The sequence below is a fragment of the Leptosomus discolor genome, chromosome 9, assembly GCF_034619465.1.
Source record: "Leptosomus discolor isolate bLepDis1 chromosome 9, bLepDis1.hap2, whole genome shotgun sequence".
In the NCBI taxonomy this organism is placed as follows: Eukaryota; Metazoa; Chordata; class Aves; order Leptosomiformes; family Leptosomidae; genus Leptosomus; species Leptosomus discolor.
In genome coordinates, this window is record NC_141399.1 from 22410868 (window position 1) to 22434986 (window position 24119).

General features: G+C 37.7%; 1 protein-coding gene across 1 annotated transcript in view; it reads left to right on the plus strand.

The window, feature by feature from the left end:
* SYN2 (synapsin II) overlaps positions 1 to 24119 on the plus strand; it is a 188545-nt gene that overhangs the window by 120063 nt on the left and 44363 nt on the right. The window contains exons 6-8 of the mRNA XM_086469933.1: positions 14251 to 14313; positions 16597 to 16739; positions 21862 to 21936. Coding sequence (XP_086326059.1) covers positions 14251 to 14313; positions 16597 to 16739; positions 21862 to 21936 — 281 coding nt within the window. The remainder of the gene's footprint in view (positions 1 to 14250; positions 14314 to 16596; positions 16740 to 21861; positions 21937 to 24119) is intronic.

The window sequence follows — 24119 nt, forward strand, 5'->3', positions numbered from 1 at the left end:
CTTCTGCGTGCGGTTGGATTTCAGGAGCCAGGGCTGGTTTAGGAAATCCCTCCAGTGCTCGTGGAGAGCACACGTGTATGTTAGCTGCCTTCTCCTTTCCCTGACATAGGACCCTCTTATTTATGGCCCTGGCACTAACTCCTAACTCCGCCTTCCTTTAAGGAAAAAGCACATCATTGGGGAAAGTTGTACGCGACGAGGGGTTACCTTAGTAAGCATTGCACTGTTGCTGTTCTGAGTCAGGAGAGCTATTAATAATCAAAAGCCTTTACAAAAACAGGTTTTACAATTATCTGAAGCTGATTTTATGAGCTTTAGGGGAAGAAAGATTTTATCTTTCTCTAGTAAATTTCCTCCCAGTTTGAATTTAAAAACTAGTTCTGCTACCTTCTCTATTTTGGTCAGTAAAGAAAGCTGTCCTTTTTTAAGCTCTGTTTTCATCTGCAGTCCCTGATCTTCCCCTGCATTTCTGTGCGTTTTCTTGAAATGACGTCCCTGTTCACAGGCTGGACAGAACTTCATTCATGAAAAGGAAATGTTTCAATGCTCTATTTGTGAGCCTTGAACAATTGGTAGTTAAGGGAATAATGAATTAAAAATAAAAGCAGCAATAAAAGGCTTTTTAAAAAATTATTTCGTCACAGATTTAATTTAAAATAACAAGGCAAAATATACCAGTGGTGTATGCTGGAGGCATGGCTCTCCCTGCATTCCTTATTAATGTAAGTCCTAATCAACACAGATCTCCATCTGTATTTTATGGCTCATGTTATACATGGAACACAGACATAAATACAGGAGTTCAGAAATCCTTTTCAACTTCAGATCTTCTGTTGCTGTAGCAATCTGGATATGTGTAACGTGCGTACACACTCTTTTTATAAAGAAGTTGTTTCATGATGGAGCAACAAGGTTTGATTAGAGAGTAATAATATATATCTATAGATTGGCACGCAGGGCAGGACTGCTTAAAGGGTTGTGTGTTTTGTCAATTCACAAAGCAAGCTTAGGAATTGAAAATTCAGTAACACAATTTGAAATGTTTCAATCCAAATGCAAGGAAATGTATTTTGCTGAGGCTGAGATTTAGGTATACACAAAGTAGTTTGTTATCTTTATATAGATGTGTGCATGTCTTACAGCAGCATATTTGTTTTAGTTTTGAACAGTAAGAGGTCGGTTTTACAACTATTAGTGCTCTGATTCTTCTTTTATTTTCCCCTCCCACTGGCCCGCCCCCCACCCGCCTCCCCCAAGACACACTCTGTTTGTTAAAAAAATACAGAAATATTCAGGATTACTAGGATTGAGTCTTATTTTTAGATTTTTAGATCCACAGTCAAAACTGAGCCAGAAACATTGTACATTGTGTCCTGATTTAGCTTAAGCAGCCATACTTGATTTTTATTTTTCCAGTCTGAAGTGTTGGCTTCGAATTGTAAGGTTGGATCCAAGTCCAGGACTAACACCTGAAAATAATTTAGACCTGTTAATGTCTTCGTTTTTACCTAGAGGAGACTTACTTTCTTCAGGAAGCTTTTCATGTGAGTGGAAAGATAAAAAAGATGTGAGGCTGAAATCTTACACCGGAAGTTCAAGCTACAGGAAGGCTGCGAAAAACCAACCCCAAGCAGGCATTTTAATGGCCTCTGTGGTCAGTGGTTCCAGGACTATTGATTTTCAAGTCTTACTTAAGGCAGTAGGACTGGGAAGTGATAAGGGAATTAATTGAGAGCCATTGATTGGTTTCCAAATGACATCACATGGCTGCTGCTATATGATCTAAATAGACCAATTTGATTACTGTTTCAGTAAAATTCAAATAATAAAGAAATATGCTGGGCAAACTGTCTTCTGTAACATCGAGCATGCAGATCTACTCGTTCCATGGTTAACTAAGGCATGTTTTGCCTAAGATTGTCCAGAATAGCACATCAAACTACTATGCTCTGCATGTCCTAAAAACTTTTATATCTAATACAGTCAAACTAATTGTGCAATCAAACAAAAAATATTATGCTTGTAACAAAATTTTAAAAAATTTTGTGACAACTTAAAAATTAATTCATAACTATCTTGTAGGCAAAGTTGAGAATTTAATACGTTTGACTAAATGTGTAGAAACATAAAAATGCTAAAAATAAATCACATATGGTAATTGTGCAAGTGCCATAAAAACACATTTTAATTGCAATCTTACATGGAGTTGCCTGCAGCTACCCTTGAAATGATCCAGTTCAATTTTTAGGAGTCTTTCAAAGCCGTCTGTACATAGGTGGAATATTTAAAGCTTGATTACACTTAAAGAAGCAAAGGCCTCGAGAGAGGTTCATACTCAATAAATATATTCCCCGTAGGTGTCTCTACACCCAGTCAGCATTGGAAGGGATGGGCTCGGAACACGCTGTACGCAGGAAGACCTTTCAGCAGTAATGTGGGTTTTAGTAAGACTAGCTAGAAGGTTTCTGAACCCCAACGTGAAACAACTGGTCACGACAGCAGCAGGAAAGGCAGATGTGTACAGCGGTCAGTCCTCGGGTACACGGACTTACTCATCCAAAGCCGGCACTTGAAACTGGCTGTTCTGCTTCCCACGCACGTCTAACTAGTGAGCAGGTTTTGGGTAGGTGTACCTCTCGTTTCTTCATGGCAACATGGATACAATCTTACCATTACAATGTGAAAGGCCAAAAATTTTTGAAACCTCAGCAGAACTCCTGTTTTCTGATACATCTTCATACTGAAACACTAAGTTTTGTCAAATTACTATCAGAGTTTAGACAAAGACATCTTTACATCACAACATTTGAAAGGGATTTTAGTAAGTCTGGAAATCTCTATACTCAGGAACATGCTCCCACAAATGCAAGAAAATATATTTTTAGTCTGTTTATGAGAGAGGACAAATATTACCGGGAGCTTCTACAGTGTTTGAGTACCAGTTACTGCTGAACAGTATCAGCAGGCATCAGGTCTTAGCTTGAAGCTGCATTTTCCTTTTTTTATGTTGTATATACTTAGTATTTTTCATTGCATTAGGGAAATTACTTTTTAAAAGTAAGCCTAAGCTCAGCACCCATTCTATATTACAGTTAGATCTTGACCTTGTCAAGTACAAAGATTATTCCCAGAAGACACAGAAATACTCCTTGACTAACTTTTAAGCAAAATAATCTTGTATTTTAGGTAATAGTAGAGAAATTATAGCCAGTGTTTTATAAATGTAAGCAGACTAAACAAAACCAGTCTTTTTACTGTTTGTATAAATGGACTGACAGTATAGGGCTGCTTTTACTACGCTGTGTGTTATAATGTCAATTTTCCTTTAGTTTGATATGCAATCCATGATACCATAGCAAATTATGTCATAACACTAGGGAAGGATGAAGGGCAGCAGGATGAAATACTGCCCGCTCCCTGGTTATATTCTGATACAGCTAGTGCTTGCTAGTAAGAAACAGAAAAGTTCATTTACCCAGGGATAGTCACTGATTCCTTCAGTTCATCATTGACATAGTAGAAAAAAAACACTTGGCACTTTCTCATTTTTTCTAGCTAAGTAAGTTGTGTTGAACAGCTAATTAATGTTTTCTAGTAAAATGCGGTCAAATTTATGATCAGTTTCCTCTCTTCTCAATGGGAATTCTAACTTTGTACAGGACTTCTAATTCTGGGGAGGCTTTTTGTACTATGGGTTGTTATGATCCTTGTTAATTTTTACTACAAAGCATTAGAATCTATCAACAGTATGCTGGTCGTTAATTACCATCATTGTTTCTTTCTCTTCTAACAGCCCCCAGAGACCCATATTAAAAACAGGCTTCCTTCTGCTGGATGCCGAACATGCAGAGTCCCATGGAGCAAACTGCTGCTTCCCCTGAACTCCAGAGCAAACTCCTCCTGACTGTAGGATATTTTCACCCCTTCCCCGGGAGTTATTGGGGGCGGTAGGTGATGAGTAAGGCCCGTCACCCTTAGAGCTGACATGGGGAGAGGCAGCAGGGCCAGCTTACCTTTGCTCCATGCTTCTTTCATGCCCATCCTCACTGTATCTGCTCTCTCCTCTCTCCTTTCAGCCTTTTGTAGCATTGCAGGGTAATCCACTAACAGCACTACCTTTGTCTGGCGTGTGCTGGTACATCATCTCTGAGCACTGCTGTCTCCCCACTGTATTTCACCTTTCGTAAGAGGCAGCACCATGCATACAGTCTGTAGGTTCCTGAGTGCTGATCATCAGTATTTCTCTGGCAGGCTTGAGTTGCATACTTTGAGTTACATCAAGGAGCTCTGAGCTGTGTTGCATAGGGATTGCCCATACAGCTTTTTCAAAGGAATTATCATTATAATAAGATATGCAACAGACCCTTTGCTGTCCTTTCCAGCTGTCAAGCAGTGTGAATCTACATAGTGTCTTTTGGATGGACTGCCTGCTCTGTGCATTAGTTTCTGGCGATCTACAGGGTATAATCTTTCATCTATATCGATCTCATTCTCTCTCCATTGAGGCAAATGAATCTCATTTTGAAATGATAGCAGGCAGGATTCTCCACAGTAATAGTTTATCTGTTGCCTTCTTGATGCTTTGCTAAAGTTCTTTTCTCTCTATTTTTCCTAAAAGCTACTTTCAGTTTACCTGATACAGTCACAGTACACATCCTGTACAAAAACTGTACAATCATGTAGAAAATTTAAAATTAGAATAGTATTTCACAAAATAGATGAGCTTTCATGGATTTTAAATTCCAGTGCCTCCATAGGTACTACAGCCTGCTTCAAAAGGGGAGGGTATTGATAGCTGTCACTTCCTAAATACTACAGTAAAAAAACCCAAGCTTATAGTCACAGCAATTTGGGTAATTTTTTTATAAAGTGGCAAAACGTTACTTGGTTTTAGAGGCAGCCATTTGCTAAATAGTTGGTAGAATGGTTAGAATGGAATGAAACACTGACATGGCAGAATCAAAATATAATTGGTCTCTGCAAAGATTTTGTCTTCTGCAGAATTCCTACTACAGATCTGTGGGAACTGCTCTTTTTGATTCGCTGCCATTATACTTGACTTGATTATTTTCTTGTATAATGACAATTATTTCTGTTTTCCTGCTGTAGAGATATTGAAAACAGAAGATTTTTCTACTATCAGATCACTTCTGTGTTGATTTAGATACCTATTATTTTTTTAATTGAAAAGGAGTTTGTGGGGACAGAGGCATTTTAGACTGATTCCTGGTTCAGACTTACTTGATAGTGTCACTAAGATCATGTCAAACCTTATGTTGATTTCAGCGAGTCCCAAGAGAACTAGTTTCTGAAGATCCAGTCTTGTGAGGTGGTGTTAGTGCCAGTCGAGGGCACTGTGTACAAAGGGTCCTCAGGAGACCCACTTGTGCATCAGCTCCCAGCAATTTCTGTGGGAACTGAGATGGCGCAGCATTTCCTGGGATCAATCTGTATTACACTCATTTAGTTTATAAGCCATTTCAACCCTCTGTTTTGAATAGAGAAATCGTGCATTTGCCTCTCTTTGGTTACCTGGCACACTGATCAAATGAAAGCTCTAATCTTTTTATCCCTTGGAGCTTTTAGATTTCTTTAGTGCCCCTGTTTCTAAAAAGATAATGCAATGTGTATCAGATGCTCCTTTGGCTTGCTGCTAGTGTGAAACGGAGGTATAAAACGTTACTCCATATAGACAGATTTTTACTCCTCCTTTTTTCTGTCAAGGTACAAGGCAGTGGAACATCTGGCTCAACATCTTCAAATTGTTCTTTGTGTTTGTTGAGAATAACAGCTGTTTGAGCATGATGTTTCTGCTTTTCTTAATGAAGAGAGGGATCTGTTGGGCTACCCCAGCTGGTGACGGGGAGCTGCTGCATGGCTGAGCCCTGGCTTGGTCTTGAGATTGTGTTTTCTGAAAACCAAACATACCAGAGAAAGTACATCTTCTGCTTGTTTATTGATTTAAGGACTCTTCCTGCCTGTTTCTGGGAAAGAAAAAATAAATAAAAGGCCACCTTCGTTATTTCACTTTTAATTTCCTTTCTCCAAAGTAAGCAGAGCAAAATTAGATTTAGTCTGATGCATATTCCACAAATAAATTACGTGGAACTAGAGTGGTTAAATAAACTTTGCTTGGGGATTATTGGAAAGATAAATATTTAAACACTGAATTTGAGGTAAGTCATGTTTATGCAACATCTGGGATTTTTTGTTGCTACTTCCCCCCGCCCATCTTTTTTTCCTATTGTGGCTTTTCTAGTCAACTCAACCATGAGGGCATTAAAGCCAGGGTGAATACCTCCTTCAAAAAACTGTGTTTTCTGTACTGTTGCCAGCAGGGGGCTTTTTTTTCTTTATTTCTTTTCTTTTTTCTTTTTTTTTTAGCAGGTGATCTTTGCCTAGTTTTCTTTTTATATACAGCTTTGATTATATTTTACTTTACATCTTAGAAGAATTCAAAGTAAATTTACAAGAATTCAAATTATATCTCTTAGAAATAAAACAGATTATGTAACTCTAAGCATTGTTCAAAAATACTTAAATTGTAGAAATTACAAACTTTCAAGCACCCCAATGTATGAAGCTTAAATTTTAAGGATTTGTTTTAAATTAATAGTCTTACGGTGAAGAAATCGCAGGATGACACTCTAGTGAAACAGACTTATAAACTCCAGAAGATACCTGAAATAGGAAAGGAAAGGTCTAATTGTAAGAGAGCTTTATTGTTATCAGATAACTTGCATGCATGAAATTTATACTCTCTAGAGTATGTTGGTCAGAAATTGAACAACTGAAGTATCTCTAATCATTAGAATTTAGCAAACGGCATTTCACTTTCAAACTTAAACCTAATTAAGAGTATATGGGATTCATAGCTAGATAAAATAAAAAAGGAAGTATTTTTAGGGACTAGTCATGGTGTTTTTATCTAGAGACCTCTGTGTTGCCATCCATAAAAATGCCCTACAGTGCCAATAACCAAGAGCTTTCCTAGGTGCATACAAACAGGGATGGAGTGAACCTAACAGGCCTGGGTGTATGCGGTTCTGTGGTTACAGTGTTGATCTTTAATCAGACAATTCCTTCAAAAATTTTTGTGGTAAAACTACATCACATCCTGCAACTAACTTAGACTCCATTCAGAAAAAAAAAAAAAAACAAAACAGTTACGCAGGATTTCTGGTCAAGAGCCTTGGGTTTGGCTGGAGTTTAAAAAAGAATAAACTGATAAGGCAGAAGTAGGTTTGTAAGAAGGGGATGGCAGATCTCTGATGTCTACACAAATCCTAAGGAGTGAACCTACATTCACCAGACTGATGGTGCTGCCAGCTGCCTCTGGGTACAAAGTGTGCTTTGTTTCTTTGTAAAACACAAGTTAAGTTTATTTTGTGAGGTTCACTGGAAGGCCATGACTCTGGTTGATATGTTCAAGTAGCAGGGTTATTTTCCCTGCTCCTACACTGGAACTGCATGCACAGTACACAGATTTCAGTTTGAAGGACATCATAGCAATGAATTCAGGAAGGAGAGCAGTATTAAGTACTTCTTAGTAAGAAGTACTACAGCAGACTGCTAATTCTACTAGTTATTTTTCATTAAAGTGCATTGAAAATACAGGTAACAGTATAGTGTAGAAATAGGGCACTTCTTCCTGAGCACAACATTAATCGGATCGGTATTAGTGATAATTTTGTTAATTAACTGCTCAGAGGTCAGAGCATCTATTTCAATACCTTCCTTTCCACAGAGCAGTTTCTGTGCTGTTCATTGGTTTGGGCTGTTTGTTGGTTTATTTAAAATTTCATGCCCAACTGCATCTTCTTGGTTCTTCTGCACATACTACATGGCGGTTCCAAAGTGGTGATCTCAACACAAGAAGCATCCTAGGCTTGGTAGCAGCTGGCCTGCCGTATGTTGCAGGCGGATGGATATGCCTGGATGTTTTGACTGATGCTAATGAAAACTTTTACAAACACTCTACATTTGGATAACAAAGTCTTCTAGAAGAATACGGATTTCTTCCTCTTTTCAAGAAGAAAAAAAATACCAACTTTTGAGAGATGAGGAATGGGGAAACTGTGTGTTTTATCTTTAACTGATTTTTCTTAATTTTTGGCTGGCAGGGTACTCTTAGTTTTGAAACTGAAATATGTTCTGAATGCAGCCAGTTTGGCTATTTACTACTGTGCATCTCCAGAGCAGAGGTCAGGAGCTTACAAACCTTTTTGTGTTCATGGAGTCTTCTGGAACCCATGTTTTTAGTGGTTATCTGATGTGTCAACAGCAATTCTCACTGTACTTGCTTGCTCTTTTTGAGCACCTCTATCATTTGATCAGTGACTTTTTTAACCGTTTTAATTTGGTAAATTTTTCTTACCTTCTAACAAAAGCAAAGACCAGTAATTGCAGTGTTTTCTGAAACTGATTGAATTTCTGCATTTCCCTGTTCTTTCAGTGTTATTATTAATACGTGGGATCAGAATAGAAGACAGGCCACCCCTAAATCTTTTATGAAAACAACATATGCAGCATATTGAAAATATGTTGACATCTCAGAGGAGCCATACAGTATTATTTTGCAGATTTCAGGCATTTAAAATAGGTTATGACCAGTAACTAATGACTCTTTGAACTAATTTGTGTTTGAATCCAATTTACAAAGCATCCTAACAATGTGGAAAAGGAACATTTGATGTAATAACAACAGAAGAGTGAAAATCCAAAGCATTTCAAGCCTTACTAAGGATGATTTGATAACTTACTGCTCCCAACATCAGCAGTTTCAAAAAGCTGTGTGGTCTCACGCTGGCTAACCCAACAGGTGTCATGACCTGATTGTGAGAGACTTAATGACGTGAGAAACATGCTTCAGTGATCTATTTCAAAATAATTTGCTGTGAATACACGCTTGCCTTAATTCAAGTTTATTCAGCAACTTCAGAATACTGGGTCAAATTTCTCCCTGAAGTTAGTAATTACATCAGTAAAACCTCTATTTGAGATAGTTCTTCGTCTATTCATAAGTCTAAATAGTTTCATTGCAGCTATAATTACTTTACTAATTGACTGTCAGTAGTACAGGGAACAAAAAGAGCAAATGGACAATTGGAGAGACAATGTGTTGTGAGTTCCTACTGAACTGTCTGCTCTTATCGAACCAATATGAATAGATCCAGTGAAAGGTGAATGGCAAGTACTCAATCATGAGAGGTGTTGAGGGGTTGCTGTCTGTATTATTACCAGTAATTTAGAATAATTAAAGAGTTACAGTTGCTGCTGCAAGTGATTTGAAAGCACGAGTCTTGTTTGTTGGCCTCCGGTTTACTGACGGAGATTGTAGAGTCCAGATCTTGCAGCATTTAGCAGCTCCGCCAGCGAAGCTCGAGTGTGAGCCAGTTTGTCAGCTGCTGCAGTCCAGTTGCAAGTATATGGCTGAAAAATCATTTCAGAAAAAACACTCCTGTGAGGACTGCACCAATTAACTTCAAGTGTGTTCATCTAAAAAAAAAATTACTAGGCTTGTTACAGAACCAAGTTTAGTGACATTCATAGAACACCATTAAAAGAATATTTTCAACTGGACTGCTTTGAGAATAATAAAATAAATGGTAGCTATGTAAAATAAAGTGATAGTAAAGAGTTAAGCGGCATGCAAATGAGCTCTTGAAAGAAAAATACTAATATATAGTTATTTGGATAGGGAAAAAATAGCCATGTTATTAAAAATCTGAAGATTTTTCAGACAGGATATTACAGTCACATTTTAAACCCATATATACTGTTGTATTTCCATTACAGATTTAATCCCTTCTAATATTTAATCCCTCATTCTCCTCTGTCCTTGGACCCTTCTGCAGTGCAGTTAACCAAGACAGGGTTAGACTTCTAGCACTTCGACAAGGTTTTAGAGTATTACTGCTCTGCTTATTAAGACTCATGTCAAACGTGGGTGAACTCCCAGTGTGAAGGTGCCTGGTGGTAACAAGCATTAGATTTATCTGGTCATTAAGCATGTCAATTTAATTCACACCATCGGTGTATGACAGAAACCATTAAAACAGATCATTTCAGTAAAGCAACTTCCAAGCTAAATATTTCTCAGTTTGAAACTTAGGAATCGACTTCTGTTATTCAGATTTTCAAAGGATTCTGCTTCAGAAGAGTTTTTCACTTCTGCCTTTTATCTGCAAAACATAACCTACTTTTTGCTTTCCTAGGGAACATGTCTTCAAGTTCACAGATCAAAGTAGTACCTACTACTAGTAGTACCTAGTCCTAGTCATGGAAGTGAGCCATGCAACTTATTCTCAGTTACGGTTCTGTTGAAATGAGACTTCACGTTTATTTAAAATAACAATGTAAGAAGTTAAAACTACAGAAATGAAAGTGTATAGACAGAATCTGTCTTTGTAAGTTTTAGGAGCTGATAAAAGATTTTGATTTCGGTGATGTTATTTTGATTAATGATATTAGCAAATATCAGTAATGTATCTCAACTGTTTTGTAAATAGGTTTCTACAAAGAGCTATGACAGTTTTTCCAGTGGCTACTAATATTTATTACCAATCCAACCATATTCATATATAATTATAGAAAGCTGTATTGCATGCTTGACTTGTATTCTATTTTCTCTATAATTGATAATGGTAGTTTAGTGCGTTGTTATTTAAGGTATAATAGAAGTTCTGATTATCCTATTTTTTTTTTTAAACATTCAGATGTTTTTCATGTATATTGTATGTATGTACCAGGGCTCCTGCAGTGTGGGCCATTTCCATCTCTCATACATACAAACTTGCCAGATTTCTTAATGTAATTTCTGTGGTTGATCTTTTCTGATTTTTTTGTTTCCCTTGGTTTTGGTCACAGTAAAATTTATACTTTTCTGAATTTAAGAAAACCTTTGAAAAATAAGCAGTATTTTTGTAACAGGCCTCTCCCCCTCAACATTACATTTCAAAGAACACACGCAATGAGCTCTGTTAGTATCAGCTCTGTTTAAAGTGGCCCCGTTGATACACACTAGATCTTCTTTCAAAGTAGCTCTCTACCAAGTAACGATAACATAAATTAAAAGGAAACCTGTGGAACAGGCAAGTTTTCACTGTTACTGCCACAGTTGTGTCATGCATACTCTACCCAAACGTATGAAAAGTCTTGAGACTGCCTCTTCTGTTAAGAATATAAAAGAGCAGATTGGGAAGAGGGGAGGACTCAGATCAAGTTTTCTATACTTAAATAAGAAATTTCAGGCTTTGTTATGGCTTGACAGAACTATTAATACCATGCAGAGCTGGAAACCAGTTAGTGACAGGGAAGTGACTGTGTGATGGCACATGTCTAGTCCCCATGTACACAGAAAAACTGGCAGCTAAAGAGTAGGAGTAAAGGAAATGCTGTTCAAAATCCAAAATAACTACAACTTCAGCCCAGGACTCATGGGCCTATCACAGTGCCAGATACAAACAAGAGAAGCACTGGGATAACTTAATATTTGGCTGCCTACTGTGCTACCTGGGTTTTTTTCTGTCTGGCATTTGAAATGCAGTATTCAGTGCCTTTTTCCGCAGCTGCCACCTCTTCCCTTTGTCTGGGCTGGGATGTGGAATGCCACATGAAATCTTGACGTCGGACTCCAGAGCAAAACAACTCTATTGCCTTAAATTATGTTAGTGCATTTTCTGAGGGAGAAAGCAGAGTTTCTTTTTCTTTTTTTTTGAGTTAGTGTTTGTTCCTGCGGCCCTCCAAGGATTCCACAGCTTTGGAATCATGGGAAGACACATGATCCTCCTGATTACAGGCATGCCATTTGTATTGCGATTGTTCGAGGTCTGCCAGCATTTCCATTGCAAACCCTGGTTCAGTGGTTTATAGTTCAATCACAGAAATGTGGTGCTGCCCTTATGAATCTTGAGTCAGGCAATGATTTGTTCCCCCTCCTCCCCTGAAAAAATTTGAAAAAAGAAGTGGCTAGTTTTAAAATACAAAAGCAATAAGTGACTAGATGTTGACTATACAGGACTTTGCATTCTTACAGTTTATCAAGAACTTTATTTTTACATTGCTGTATAGGTGACCTTTACTATATAATGCTTTTGCAAGTGCTTTTGGCTATTTTGAAACTAATAATTTTTTTTCGTGCTTACGTGCCTTAACTTAAATTGGTTAGATTGAAACAGATCTGTAAAAAGCAATTGAATGTATTTTGGGTTTAAAGACCAATGCTTTAAATGGTTCTTAAACAAGAGTTAAATAAGAGACTTTCAAAGTTTGCATAATTATCGATTCCTACAGTGTTAGTCTAAGTACCCAACATTTCTGCAAAAACCTGAGTTACCTTTACACAGGCACTGAAGTGTGGCCGCTACAGTTACGCATGTAATATAAAGCACTAGGAGATGGTGTTCAGAATGATCTGCTTGCCTGTGGTGGTAATCCTTCATTGCAGATCTTGAGGATGCCCTGGCAGAAGATGCATATATGACATCTTTACTTAACTAGATTAACTAGGATTTATTTAAACTGTAAATATATAAACCAGCAAGTCTTTAAATCAAATCTGATTTTCTCCTGAAAAGGCATAGTAGCCCAAGTTTTTGGCTTGATGCAGAAATCAAAGAAAAACCTCCATGGCTTGTGTTGCCTAGCTGACAAATGTAGGACCTTGCCATTTCATCAGGCTTTGAAAACTCTGGTATGTTAAGTGTAGATCCAAAGATTCCTCCTTTTTCTCGTGATCAGGCAGTGCAGAAACTAAGATTCTGTCAAAAACCAAGCAATTGTGTTTTGTTTGCTTAGATGCCCCTTATATGTTTTTTTTAAAAAAAGTCAGAACAAAACAATATTGCATTTTAGGGAAGTCAGAGAAAGTCTGTTAAAAAAAAAGAAAAGAGATTCGTGTGTTGTACTGGGAATCTGATGGTAAGTAGTGTAGAATATGTACCTTGCAGTGAATGCCTGTTCTCGTGCAGATTTGCCTTTCAGTTAAAGTATTTTTCGTGCAGGCATCCTTAAATCATATTGAAAATAAATGTGTAAAGCATAGGGAAAGCGTGTGTGAATTTTATTCAGCTTTATAATCCCACAAATAGGTTTGGATAGTACCAAAAGCCAAGTGACCTTCCTATTCTTTATCCCTTGATCTTAATGTCAGTGTCTACGATCCCATGACATTTTCCATGTCATGTTTGTGTTTGTGTGTTTCTGTGCCATGTTGTGCAATGCACAGTGAGATAAGTGTGAACTCCACTTAACCTCTTGACAATCCTTTGTAAGTATTTGGAAGATAAATTTCTCATAAAATCTCTAAGAATTCTTAGTTTAAAACATCAGCTTTGCATTTAATTGTATTTACAGTGTTAAAATCTGGTACTAAATGAAGGTGTCACACCCCATAACCCTTACTGCTGCTGCCTGGTTTAATTACGTGTTGAGGGTGGTCAGTTTTTCATTTCTAGTTATAATCCTGTTCTGCTAAGTATTTGTGGTTATGCTTGGTTGATAGAGGTTCAATACATGTGCATTTTAGTGGAAGAAAAAGACAAAGAAGTGCCAGATGTACCCATGACTGGGACATCTAAAACTTCTTCAAGCGTATGATGGAAATAAAACTGGTTATACACAGAGCTTTCTGAGAGACAGAACCATTATCATTTGATGGAATAAAGCATATTCGTATGCCATTATATATTTGATTTCCTACTCAATGGCTGGAGTATAACTTGCATTCTATGCAGAAGCTGGAGGCTTCGCTAAAGAACTTGGATATTCTGTAAGAGAATAGGGTCTGCCTTTAAAGAAAGGGTTTTTTGGTGAATTAGTTGCTGTTCCTTTCATAAGTGGTTACAAAAAGAATTTACATCCTTGCTAAATAATGGAAATCAAGGGGAAGAGGAAAAAGGTGATTAATTTGACGTCATTAATGATTATAACCTTGGAGAGGGTGAGTTTATGGGTCAGAAAACCCAGAAGCAAAACATAAAATAGGAAATACCAGAGATTCAGTTTAAAAAGTGAAGTCAAAAGAATGACATACAAAAGAGATGAGATAAACCGCTAACAGCACTCAGAAAACATATACAGTAATTCATCAGAACACACAGTCTTACATAGATGAAGATAGTTCAAATAACCTTATGGCAAGAACAGCTTTGGCTGCATTATGGTCATGCTTAAATAATTTTCGTAAATGATGTGGCTTAATCATTTAACATTGCTATCTCTAAAATGTCTTTTCTGTTTCCCCCTTAGCTAACAATGCCAACATTTCCCGTTGTTGTGAAGATTGGACATGCTCATTCAGGCATGGGAAAGGTGCAGATGCTACTTATTTCATGTTAGGAGGCTGAGTGTTTGTCTAACATAATATGCATGTTGTTTCATTTCCTGGATATTTTAACTGTCCAAATTCTGTCTCAGATCCCTACCCTTGCAAATCCCTGCTTGTATATTATTCAAGAAAGCATCTCTCTTTAGGAAAATATTAAAACACATCCTGTATTTTCAGATTAATCCCTTTCCAGTTTATGTGTTGTCCTATATATGACATTCTTTAAAGCATGCTGAGATGCTTTCTTGAAGCAGAACCTTATTTATTAATTTCGTTGACTGCAGTGAAACTATTTAAGAGGCAAGGTCTGTTCGCACAATCCAACGATTTGGACCTGGGAACATAGGAAGGTTTTATCTCAGTTCTTTAGTAGTTTCAGCTTGATACTGAACTTTTATTCATTTCCTGTCTTAATATATTCTCTGTGATTGTTTCATACCACTATATAACTACTGCTTTCTTTCTCCAAAGTAATTGCATTTCAATGGTGAGTACAGTTGTTTTGATATCACTTATCTCACGATGATTCAATGGGATACGTTTTAAATCCCACTTTCATTGATATCGGTGAAAATTTCTAGTTATTACAGGTTAACTACTTTGTCTCACTGAAAACACTTCAGTGTTTTAAGTGTTTTAGATTTTAAAACAAATTATCAGAGAGTAGTTACATTTATCATCTTGACTCTCCAAAAGCTCCATGAACATAATGTTTGCCACTAGCAATAGAAACAGAAAAAGAAAACTGATTTAATTGTATTTTGATCAGTAATTATGCAAGTTGCAGTGTATGTTACGTTCTTTTGCCTATGACTCTTTTCCTTTATTTCATACTTAGTAAGTCAGGGGAAATCCAGCAGCCACTTTAACTGTGAGCAGAATTAAGCACTAGTTACTAAAACTGCAGTTTCTGTGATTGCACATGTGAAGGATTACAGTGTTTACACTGTACCTTCAATATTCACCTCTCTTTTATAGAAAAAGGGAAATAATAGACAGAAATGTTCAGCATGTTCAATGTCTAGAAAAAAATATAGATTTTTTTAGCTATAAAATATTTTAAAACCTTAAAGATTAGATGCTGGTCTTTTGTAGTGAAATGCTTACTGTTAAATAGAGGTTCTCCTTGTACCCCAGTCCTCCCTAAAGGCATTGCTATGAGCAGTGTTTCCATTGGTCGTACTTAGACTCGCATACGCTATTAAGTTTTCAGAAACTAAGTGGAAACCAGGCATTGTGTCTGGTTTTGTGGCTCTCAAATGGCAACTTACTCTGTATCGTTCTCCATCTGAGAGTTGAGACCAAATACTTGGGCCTTGTGACTTCTTTTAGCTTCCCCAGACTCCACTTAGTACGCAAGTCCCATCTCACAGCCCACAGATTCCCTTTTAAGTACCAGGTGACAATGGAAGCAAACAAGATGCTGGGCTTGCAAAGGGTTGCAAACTCTCGTAGTGTTAGATAACATGAGAAATACTAATCCCTGCCTCCTTTCCTCACCATTCTGACATGTCCTTTGGGTCAGTGTGTTGGAGTTTGTTTCCCTCTCCCATTTTCTACTACCCCTAAGGCTTATGAGTCACTTTTTCTCCCCACTTTAGCCAGCTTCCTTTAAATCAACCACAGAGGTGTTCAAAAGTAGTGCCTCTGTCCTCTATCTGTCCTCTAAAATCTCCTTCTTCCGCTCCCCCTAAGTCAATACTCCCCACCTCCCCTTATTTCAAGATGTTAAAGTTGGTGGGTTTAGTACCATTCGCCATCTTAGCACAGTGTTCCACAACTAGGAAATGCCTGACTGCTTGCAAAGTGGGAAAAATGAGAAAAACTGGTTCTGCAGTCTCGACCCAACCCTCTGTGCTCCATGTGAATGTGCACTCATAGGGATATCATGACCCTTCATCTCCTCCCTCCTGGGAGATACATGATGTCATAGTGTATGATAGGCGCCATGTACATTCAGTTACATGAGCAATTTACAGAATCAACAAGAATTCTATATAAATTAGTGTTGCATATTATCACACCTTGAAAAATTCTAAATTCCACTGTCTGTAAATTGCTTTCTACAGATGAACAGAGAAAAATAGGTACTTTAATGCAGGAATGTTATAGAAATCAGATAAAATATCTGATACTTTTAAATAAACTAATGCTGTCAAAAAACACACTTCTCATGAATGCTATTTGCAACTGAGTTCTACATTTCATTCCTAATTACTCTTTTCTTCTTTTGTATATGCTGTTTACTTGTGGTGTGATGACTACAGATCAAGGTGGACAACCACTACGATTTTCAGGACATAGCCAGCGTGGTAGCACTTACTCAGACCTACGCTACTACTGAACCCTTCATAGACTCCAAATACGACATCAGGATCCAAAAGATAGGCAGTAACTACAAAGCATACATGTGAGCCAAAAACTTATATTCTTTCATCCTTTTGTTTCAAAATTGATAAGCACCAATAAGATTAAGACTGTTGGATGAGTCTCTGAGCTGATGTGGTGACTCCATGCCTCCATTGTCATACTCTCTGGAAAGACAGTATTTTAGACTTTCTGGATTTATCAAGACTTTTTTTTTTTAAAGTTGATTGTGACTGGGAGGAGGAGAATAAGACAATAGGTGAGCCTGCCAGAGTGGTTTCCTGCTAAGCCTTGTTTATGTTTTTCATTTAAAGAAAGAAATAGTTGGGAGGGAATTTGATTTTATAGAGGACTTAAATCAGATCCCTTTGTATCTTTTCACTAACACAGGAACCTGAATGGTAACACTTTAATGGAACAAAGTACTCCCTTTTAATGTAACCCATGTCAGAAAAACTCTAGTCTTGCAGTGACCTTCACAAATATGGATGAAAATCTCTTCTAATTGTAGAATCCTGGTGTTTGTTTAAAGATCACGACTATATGAGGGGTTAAAAGGGTCTTTCAGTTTCACAGACAACATTAAGCTAGAGCAGCAAAACAGGTTATCATGTAGTATTTGCGCTATGGTAACTGTGTTTATACGTATTTTTACTCTCTTTCCATTATCAAGCAATGTAATCTGACATACACTCATTTCATTCATGATTTTAAGACAAGTTAGATCATCTCATGTCTTTGTTCCCTCACACGTAGACTTCTGAAGCAGGAAAAATATAACAAAACATGGATAAAAATGCACATCTGCATTTACATATGCACATAATATTTCTCTAGGAGATCCTGTAATACTGGAGGGATCAGAGATTCCTTGTATGTTGACGTTTGTAAGGTACAGTCAAGTTCTTTATCAGTAGAAACAATGGAACTCCAAGCAAAACATAAATAATAAGAGAAGCAAAAGTTGGACCTGGCTTTAAGAAAATGCGTAAAATATTTTATAATATTAAAGACAGGGTTAGTGTTAAGTGTCAAGTAATTTAGGAACAGCCAACAAGCTCTATGAGAAAGTAGAACCCTTTGCCTAGGGTGGGGGGAAGGGGCAAAATGTGTCTCCTTAAGGTTGATACTGGAAGGCCACATACTCTTGACTTCTCCCCTAAGACATTACTGTCACAAGACCAAAACTGTTCGAGTGACTGCTGGCCTCTCCTGACATATGGCTTGAAGGGGCATTTGAGAAACATCAAAGATTGGCCTTTCATGAACAACTCAGTAGTCCATCTGGCTCTTGCTGTACATCTGAGGGGCCTCAAGAAAGCACAACACAGAAGTGGGTGGAAATACTGTTCCCATAGGTCAGCAGTATGGACACTCAGTCCTTCTGCTTTCTTTTGAATCCAGAACTATGCAAATTTTGCAAAAACTGTGTGTCAGAAATTTGAGTTGTACACAGTGACCAAGGCAGGGCACTCAAATAGCTCACAAGGACTGAGAGGCTTCTGGAATCCTTTGTTGGTGACTTTCAGTATTAGAGGTGCAGGACAGAAACTCCATAACTCAAACTCCCGACAGAATTTCAGGTCTGTTGGGCCTACCCCACCTCTCTCTATAGGCAGTAAGAATCATAAACAAATGCTCCTGAATGATACAGCTTTTAGCCTCTGGCTCCTCAGGAGTTATTTCCAATTCTGCTTGTTTGTCTTATATTGGTGTTCCAGACTGTTGACTTTTCCTGGATTTAGCCCTATATCTGGAGACATCCATCCTACTTGTTCTAATAGCACCATACTCCTACACCCCAAGGTCACCTGTCCTATCTGTCCAAATCATATCTTGGTCCAGTCCCACCACTTTCCCTGACCACTTCTACCTTTCTGTCTCTTAGTCCTCACCCCTTATGCCTAACCTTTTTTATTGCCCCAGGTTCTCCCTTGTCCCTTTTATTCTACCCAGTGCCATTCAACAGCCTTATTCAACAGCCTCATTCTGCCTCTTCAAGGATGGGGTAGTACTTTTCTCTCTTGTTGGTGCTTTGACAGGCAGATTTCTCATGTTGCACTACCAATCTCTCCCCTCCTCTGTTGTTTATAATAAACAGAGTTGATTTGTCTCTGTCTTACAGCTCCCAAGTGGCAGAGTCTTAGGAATAAGGCCCAACTCTTAATGGTTATGATGCACCCCCAGATACCAGCAGTCAGATGCAATACTGGAAACTTGATGGTTCGTTCCCTGTGGTAGAAGTTGGATCACTACATTTCATGGGACAGTGCTCTACATTTTTTTTATTTTGACTTGAATTTTAAATGCTGTTCAGCATCTAGAATAATTTTGGAAGAATCAGCCATGGTAAATTTATCATTTTTAAACATAAATGTTTCTTCTTCACAGAAGAAGCAGTTGGCCTAAGGGACAGCAAAAATAAGTTAAAATGATAGCCTGTTCCTCCTACCTTTTATTTATTTTTAAGTTTCTACTCAGAAACTGTGGGTTCATCCAAATGCTAAAAGCTTAGCAGTCATTTTTTCTCTAAATTCTTTCATACAGTTAAATCACACAAAAAAATGAAACACTGATCCATTGTTACAAAGCATCAGGAAAAGGAGAAAATTTACCAAATGTCTGAAAAATTCTCCATATGCATACATATACATTATGTCAGTAGAATATTGGTTTACAGCTGGTTCTCATTTTGTTCTGTGACACAGGAACAGAGTACTTAGAGAGCCACCACAAAAAATACCAGCTGAACATTTGTTTTTGTATTTTAAAGAGAGTTATTAAGAGCTTCAGTTTTATAGTTCTATGGGAAATTGTGGTATAAGTGGATCCATGACTCACAAAACACTGGTGCTTATCATCTGTCAGTAGAGATTATAGCCAAAATGCGACATTGGATCTCTCTAAATACCACAGCTCCTCAAAACGCTTTATGATGCATAGTTAAATACACTTGATATCACTACAGAATTCATCTGACTTCAAGGAAATAGAGTTAAAAGGGTCACACACAATGAAGAAAAACAGAAGTACAAAAACACTACATCTAAATCTCCTCTCCAAAAGCAATACTCTGAATTCATGACTTAATTTACTTTGATCAAAAGGATAATAAAACAAAAGTAGAGCGCACTGACCAAAGAAGGACAGTGCTATAGAATCAAACCACTAAGCAGGCTACCTACAGAAGAATTGTAGGTAGACACTTCTACATATTTTTCTGATGACAAGCCCCTGTCCCAACAATTTGGGTTGCGTACTTTAAATGGTACTAAATAAAGCAGAAAGGTGTTTGAAATGGGGAAGCTCAAGTTACTATGAATTGTTTACACTGATCATAATTCCTTTTCCCCACGTTTTAAAACAGTTCTTCCTTCTTTGCAGAAACCAAGTCAAATGAAAACTTGTTAAACCTAAGTGTAAAGCACTCAAAAGTGCTAGGAGTTGTTTTCTATATTATTCAGTATTTAGTAAAAGAGGAGGAAATAACAATATGAAATTCCTTAGCAATTATCAGAACAGAGATAAAGAAGGGTGGGAAACCTACATGTTTCAGGAGAGGAAATCATGTATGAATTACAGAAATCATATCTAAGGTTTAAAGTGCCAGATGGTCTAATGGAAACCCTGTTGTTTTGGAGTTCCTGTCACAGACCTAGCATCAACAGCTCCAGCCCACAAGCTGTTGAGATTACACCAGTTAGGTCTGTCTCCGTAGCATTTCTCTCAGTGCTCATCTGGTCCCTAGCAACATTACAGCCGGCCAAGCATCCAGTCATGAGAATTTTTCAGGTTTGACAGGGGACCTTCCACTTTGGGGAGTGAATGCGTGGCTTAAAGCAAACCATATTTTCTTCTCTAGTCAGTAGTGCTGAGATTACATCAGTGCAGCTGAGGATCTTGAACTAAATACTTGCTGAAACTCTTCAGGATAGTGTGTGGGGTTTTTTTTTCTGATTTGGTCACATCTTGCTTCCTAGAAGAGACCTGAAATAGTATGTGCCTTTGAGAAGTCTGCAAAAGAGTTGAATTGTGATTTGTGTGAAGTGTTATCGCTCTGATGCAGAGTATGTGTGTACAGTAGTAATGAACTTAAAATTTTTAATTTGTAAGTAGACACATATGTATAAATATCACTTTAAAAAATGAAGCAGAAATCACAAAATAGCCTTATTACTTGGCAAAGTTACATTACACACAGTACTCAACATGCACCTTCCCCTTTCACTAGTTTCTCCCACATCTACAAAGAACATGGCATCTTAGAAGAACCTTATGCTTTAAAATTGAGCTAACTTTATGGGACTCCCATAGAAAAGTCAACATTCCTTCACGATTGCTACTGACCCTCATAGTTAGGTTAATAGAAAAACGGAGAGAGAACTATAGCTGCTGCCTGATATACTTTTAACACATTACAGATGTTCCTGCTATTTTACTAACTGGAAAAACTTCATAATTTGTAGCCTTGGCCTATTCCTAGTACAATATTTAGGTTTCAGAAAACAGTAATTTTCTCAGTTCTGGTAGCAGTCCTATGGTCTGAGGAGAAAAAAACTGTATATGAATTTTTTGTTTCGTAGAGATTAAATAAAAGATAGTCTACTCAAGCCCTGACATAAAGCATTTAGATTATATTAGTAAACTAGCAAAGAGTGAAAACTGAACGAGAAACCAAAATCTAGCTCTAAAAGACAGCTGAGATCACTTCAGAGATTATAAAAACAGAGATAGCTTGATTTTCAAGTATTGGGACCTAACTCTGCAGAGGTACGGACTTGAAATGAGAAGCTGAAGCTTCAGTTTCTTGACATTTGCAGTAATAGTATGTTACAGGCTATTCAATCCATTTATAACTCACAACAGCTTATTGCTACCACTTTCACTTAATCATAGTAGGTTTTTTTAAAAGTCTTAAATGAATAAACGAGGAACAGAAATGTCACAGCACTGTCATACTTCATAACATGCTTACAGTGAAGTGAGTGTTACTGACAATTGCAAAGCCTGTTAGAATTCTTTGTGGTTTAGATGTTCTGTTATAAGCTGCCAGATATGCAAAGGTGTAAATACTGCTACAGTATTCGTGTGAAAATCAGAGTAATTTAAGAGATAGTGACAATATAAAACCACTGGCTCTCTTTGTAATATTTTCCCCCTTTCAGGAGAACTTCCATATCCGGAAACTGGAAGACAAACACAGGCTCTGCCATGTTGGAACAAATTGCTATGTCAGATAAGTAAGTCGAGTCTCATGTAAAAGGTAATTAAACAAAAGTAATGGAATTTTATTTTAAATGACATTTTTTAAATCACATTGTGGATGTACAGTTCACAATAAACATGTCCCCCATTCCTTTTGGAAAAGAATCTTTGAATTGGATGAAAGAACATGAGCCAAGAGTTCTGTACGACTTGTCTCAGAATTAACTACCCAAACTAAGTACTAGCCTTAGGTGCTTACATACACCCTACATCCATATCTGCACATAGAAAACTATGGGAATTCCCTACAGAAAATTCCATTTTTCAGATTCAACTTGTCAGTCATTTCCTCTGGTTCGTTTGCCCTCTTTCACCTAACATTTTTACCTCATGCCACGATGTTTTAAACTTTTCTCCTTCTACCTCATCTGTTATAGCCAAGCAATCTGGTCTTAACTTTGCCTGTTTAAATCATATTTCTCTCTTCTACTTTCAGTCCTGCTAAATTGCTTATTTTTCATTTTCAAAATTTCCACTAAACTGGACTGTGAGGCTTTTTACCCAGGCTCTGGGAGATACTGAAGTTCATTTCCCTCATGTCATCATTCCAGCTCTGATCTTTGGTTTACTGTGCTTTTCTGTTTCTCTCTCATACTCATGCTGGATACTTTTTGCAATCCAGTCAAAAGCATTCTCCCTGCAGTACCATTTTGAAGCTCAGGTCTTCTATTGACAGAACCCTTCTCTCAATACCACTCATTTCCTCCAAGTTCCTCTACAACACATAGACCTATTTTCTCTGCAAAAGAAGTCTGTGAGGCTTTTTGATGGCTAAGAGTTTTCTTTTGTTCAGCTTCTCCAAAGGTTGCTAACAATGGAAGCTGAAAAAAGTCTGTACAGTGAAAGTGTAATTTAAAAGGTGTTTTGAAGTTCAACAGTAGCCTTTTTCTGGTGTGTTGTTGGTTTTTTTAAAAAAGTCTAGAACCTACAACTTTGTCCCTCTTATGAGCTGAGGGAGACACAGGAACTGAACCATTGCCTGCCCTGAGAAGGGTGAAAACAAAGTAAGATGGGAATTACAACTCCCTGCTGTCCAGTCCCTGTCTAGACTGTGTCCTTGCTGATCTCCCCTCTGGGCATGGAGTGGAGCCACTTCATTTTCTCTTTCTCATTCCCCTCCCACCTTCCTTCAGAAAGTGACGTTATGCCTTCACTGAGAGGGAAAAGAAAGAGTATGCCTTAGTGAGTATAATTATAGACCTTCAGCTGTTCCTCTGTAAAAACACAGGCACTTTGGTTTTGCCGTAAGGAAAACTAAACACTATCAAGTATGGGTAAGAGTATGAAATGCTAACCTTGCGTGGCTGCTTCACTGTAAATGCTCTACATGCTTTGCTTCTGCTTACATTTTTGAATCTAAGATAATTAGAGCATAATAGGTATTTTCCCATTAAAAAAAACACTAGCCAACAAAAGACAACTTCATTCATGCTGATGAAGACAAAAGCATAGAAAAGATGGATGTCAACAGATGGATAACAGAAAGGGGTGTGTATCACATAGCCCTGCTTTGTGTTTTGTTACCCACTGGAGTGCACAAAGCAGGGCAAAGAAGAGAAGGGAGATTTGAAGTAATCTGAAGAGTTGAAGTAGTTTAACAGCATAGCAAAAGCAATCAAGTGTCATGCGAGTGCATTTCATTTATAATACATCTCATGAATTAGGAGAATGTTTTGAAAGCACTGCCTGAGCTGATGTTGTTGACTGAATACAAATCTTAGTCTAAAAATTTAGAAAAGAAAGAAGGCTGTGGCACAGTAAGGGACAACAATGAGGCAGGGAGCAAGCACATTTCTATGTTACACATTCATACTGACCCCTCTATTTCAGTGCGGCACTGCTCCTCATGTAGGACCAGAAGAATGGAGACCTGTGCTAATTGTACACACCTCGTCTGGCACACCAGATATTTCATGTCAGGCACCTGAGGAACAATACTTTGTTAGCTGTCGGTTCTAAGGTTGCTGCACACTATATTGAGAAAATAAGAACCATGACCTCTTGTCAAACCTACTGTGCAAACCTTGGGTTTAAAACACTACAGGCTAGTCCATCCAAGACCTCCCTTTCCAAATGTAACTATATTTTTCCAGTTCTGTGTTTGTTGGCAGAAGATAGACTATTAAAAATACTTTCATAGATCTGATTGATGTTTCAG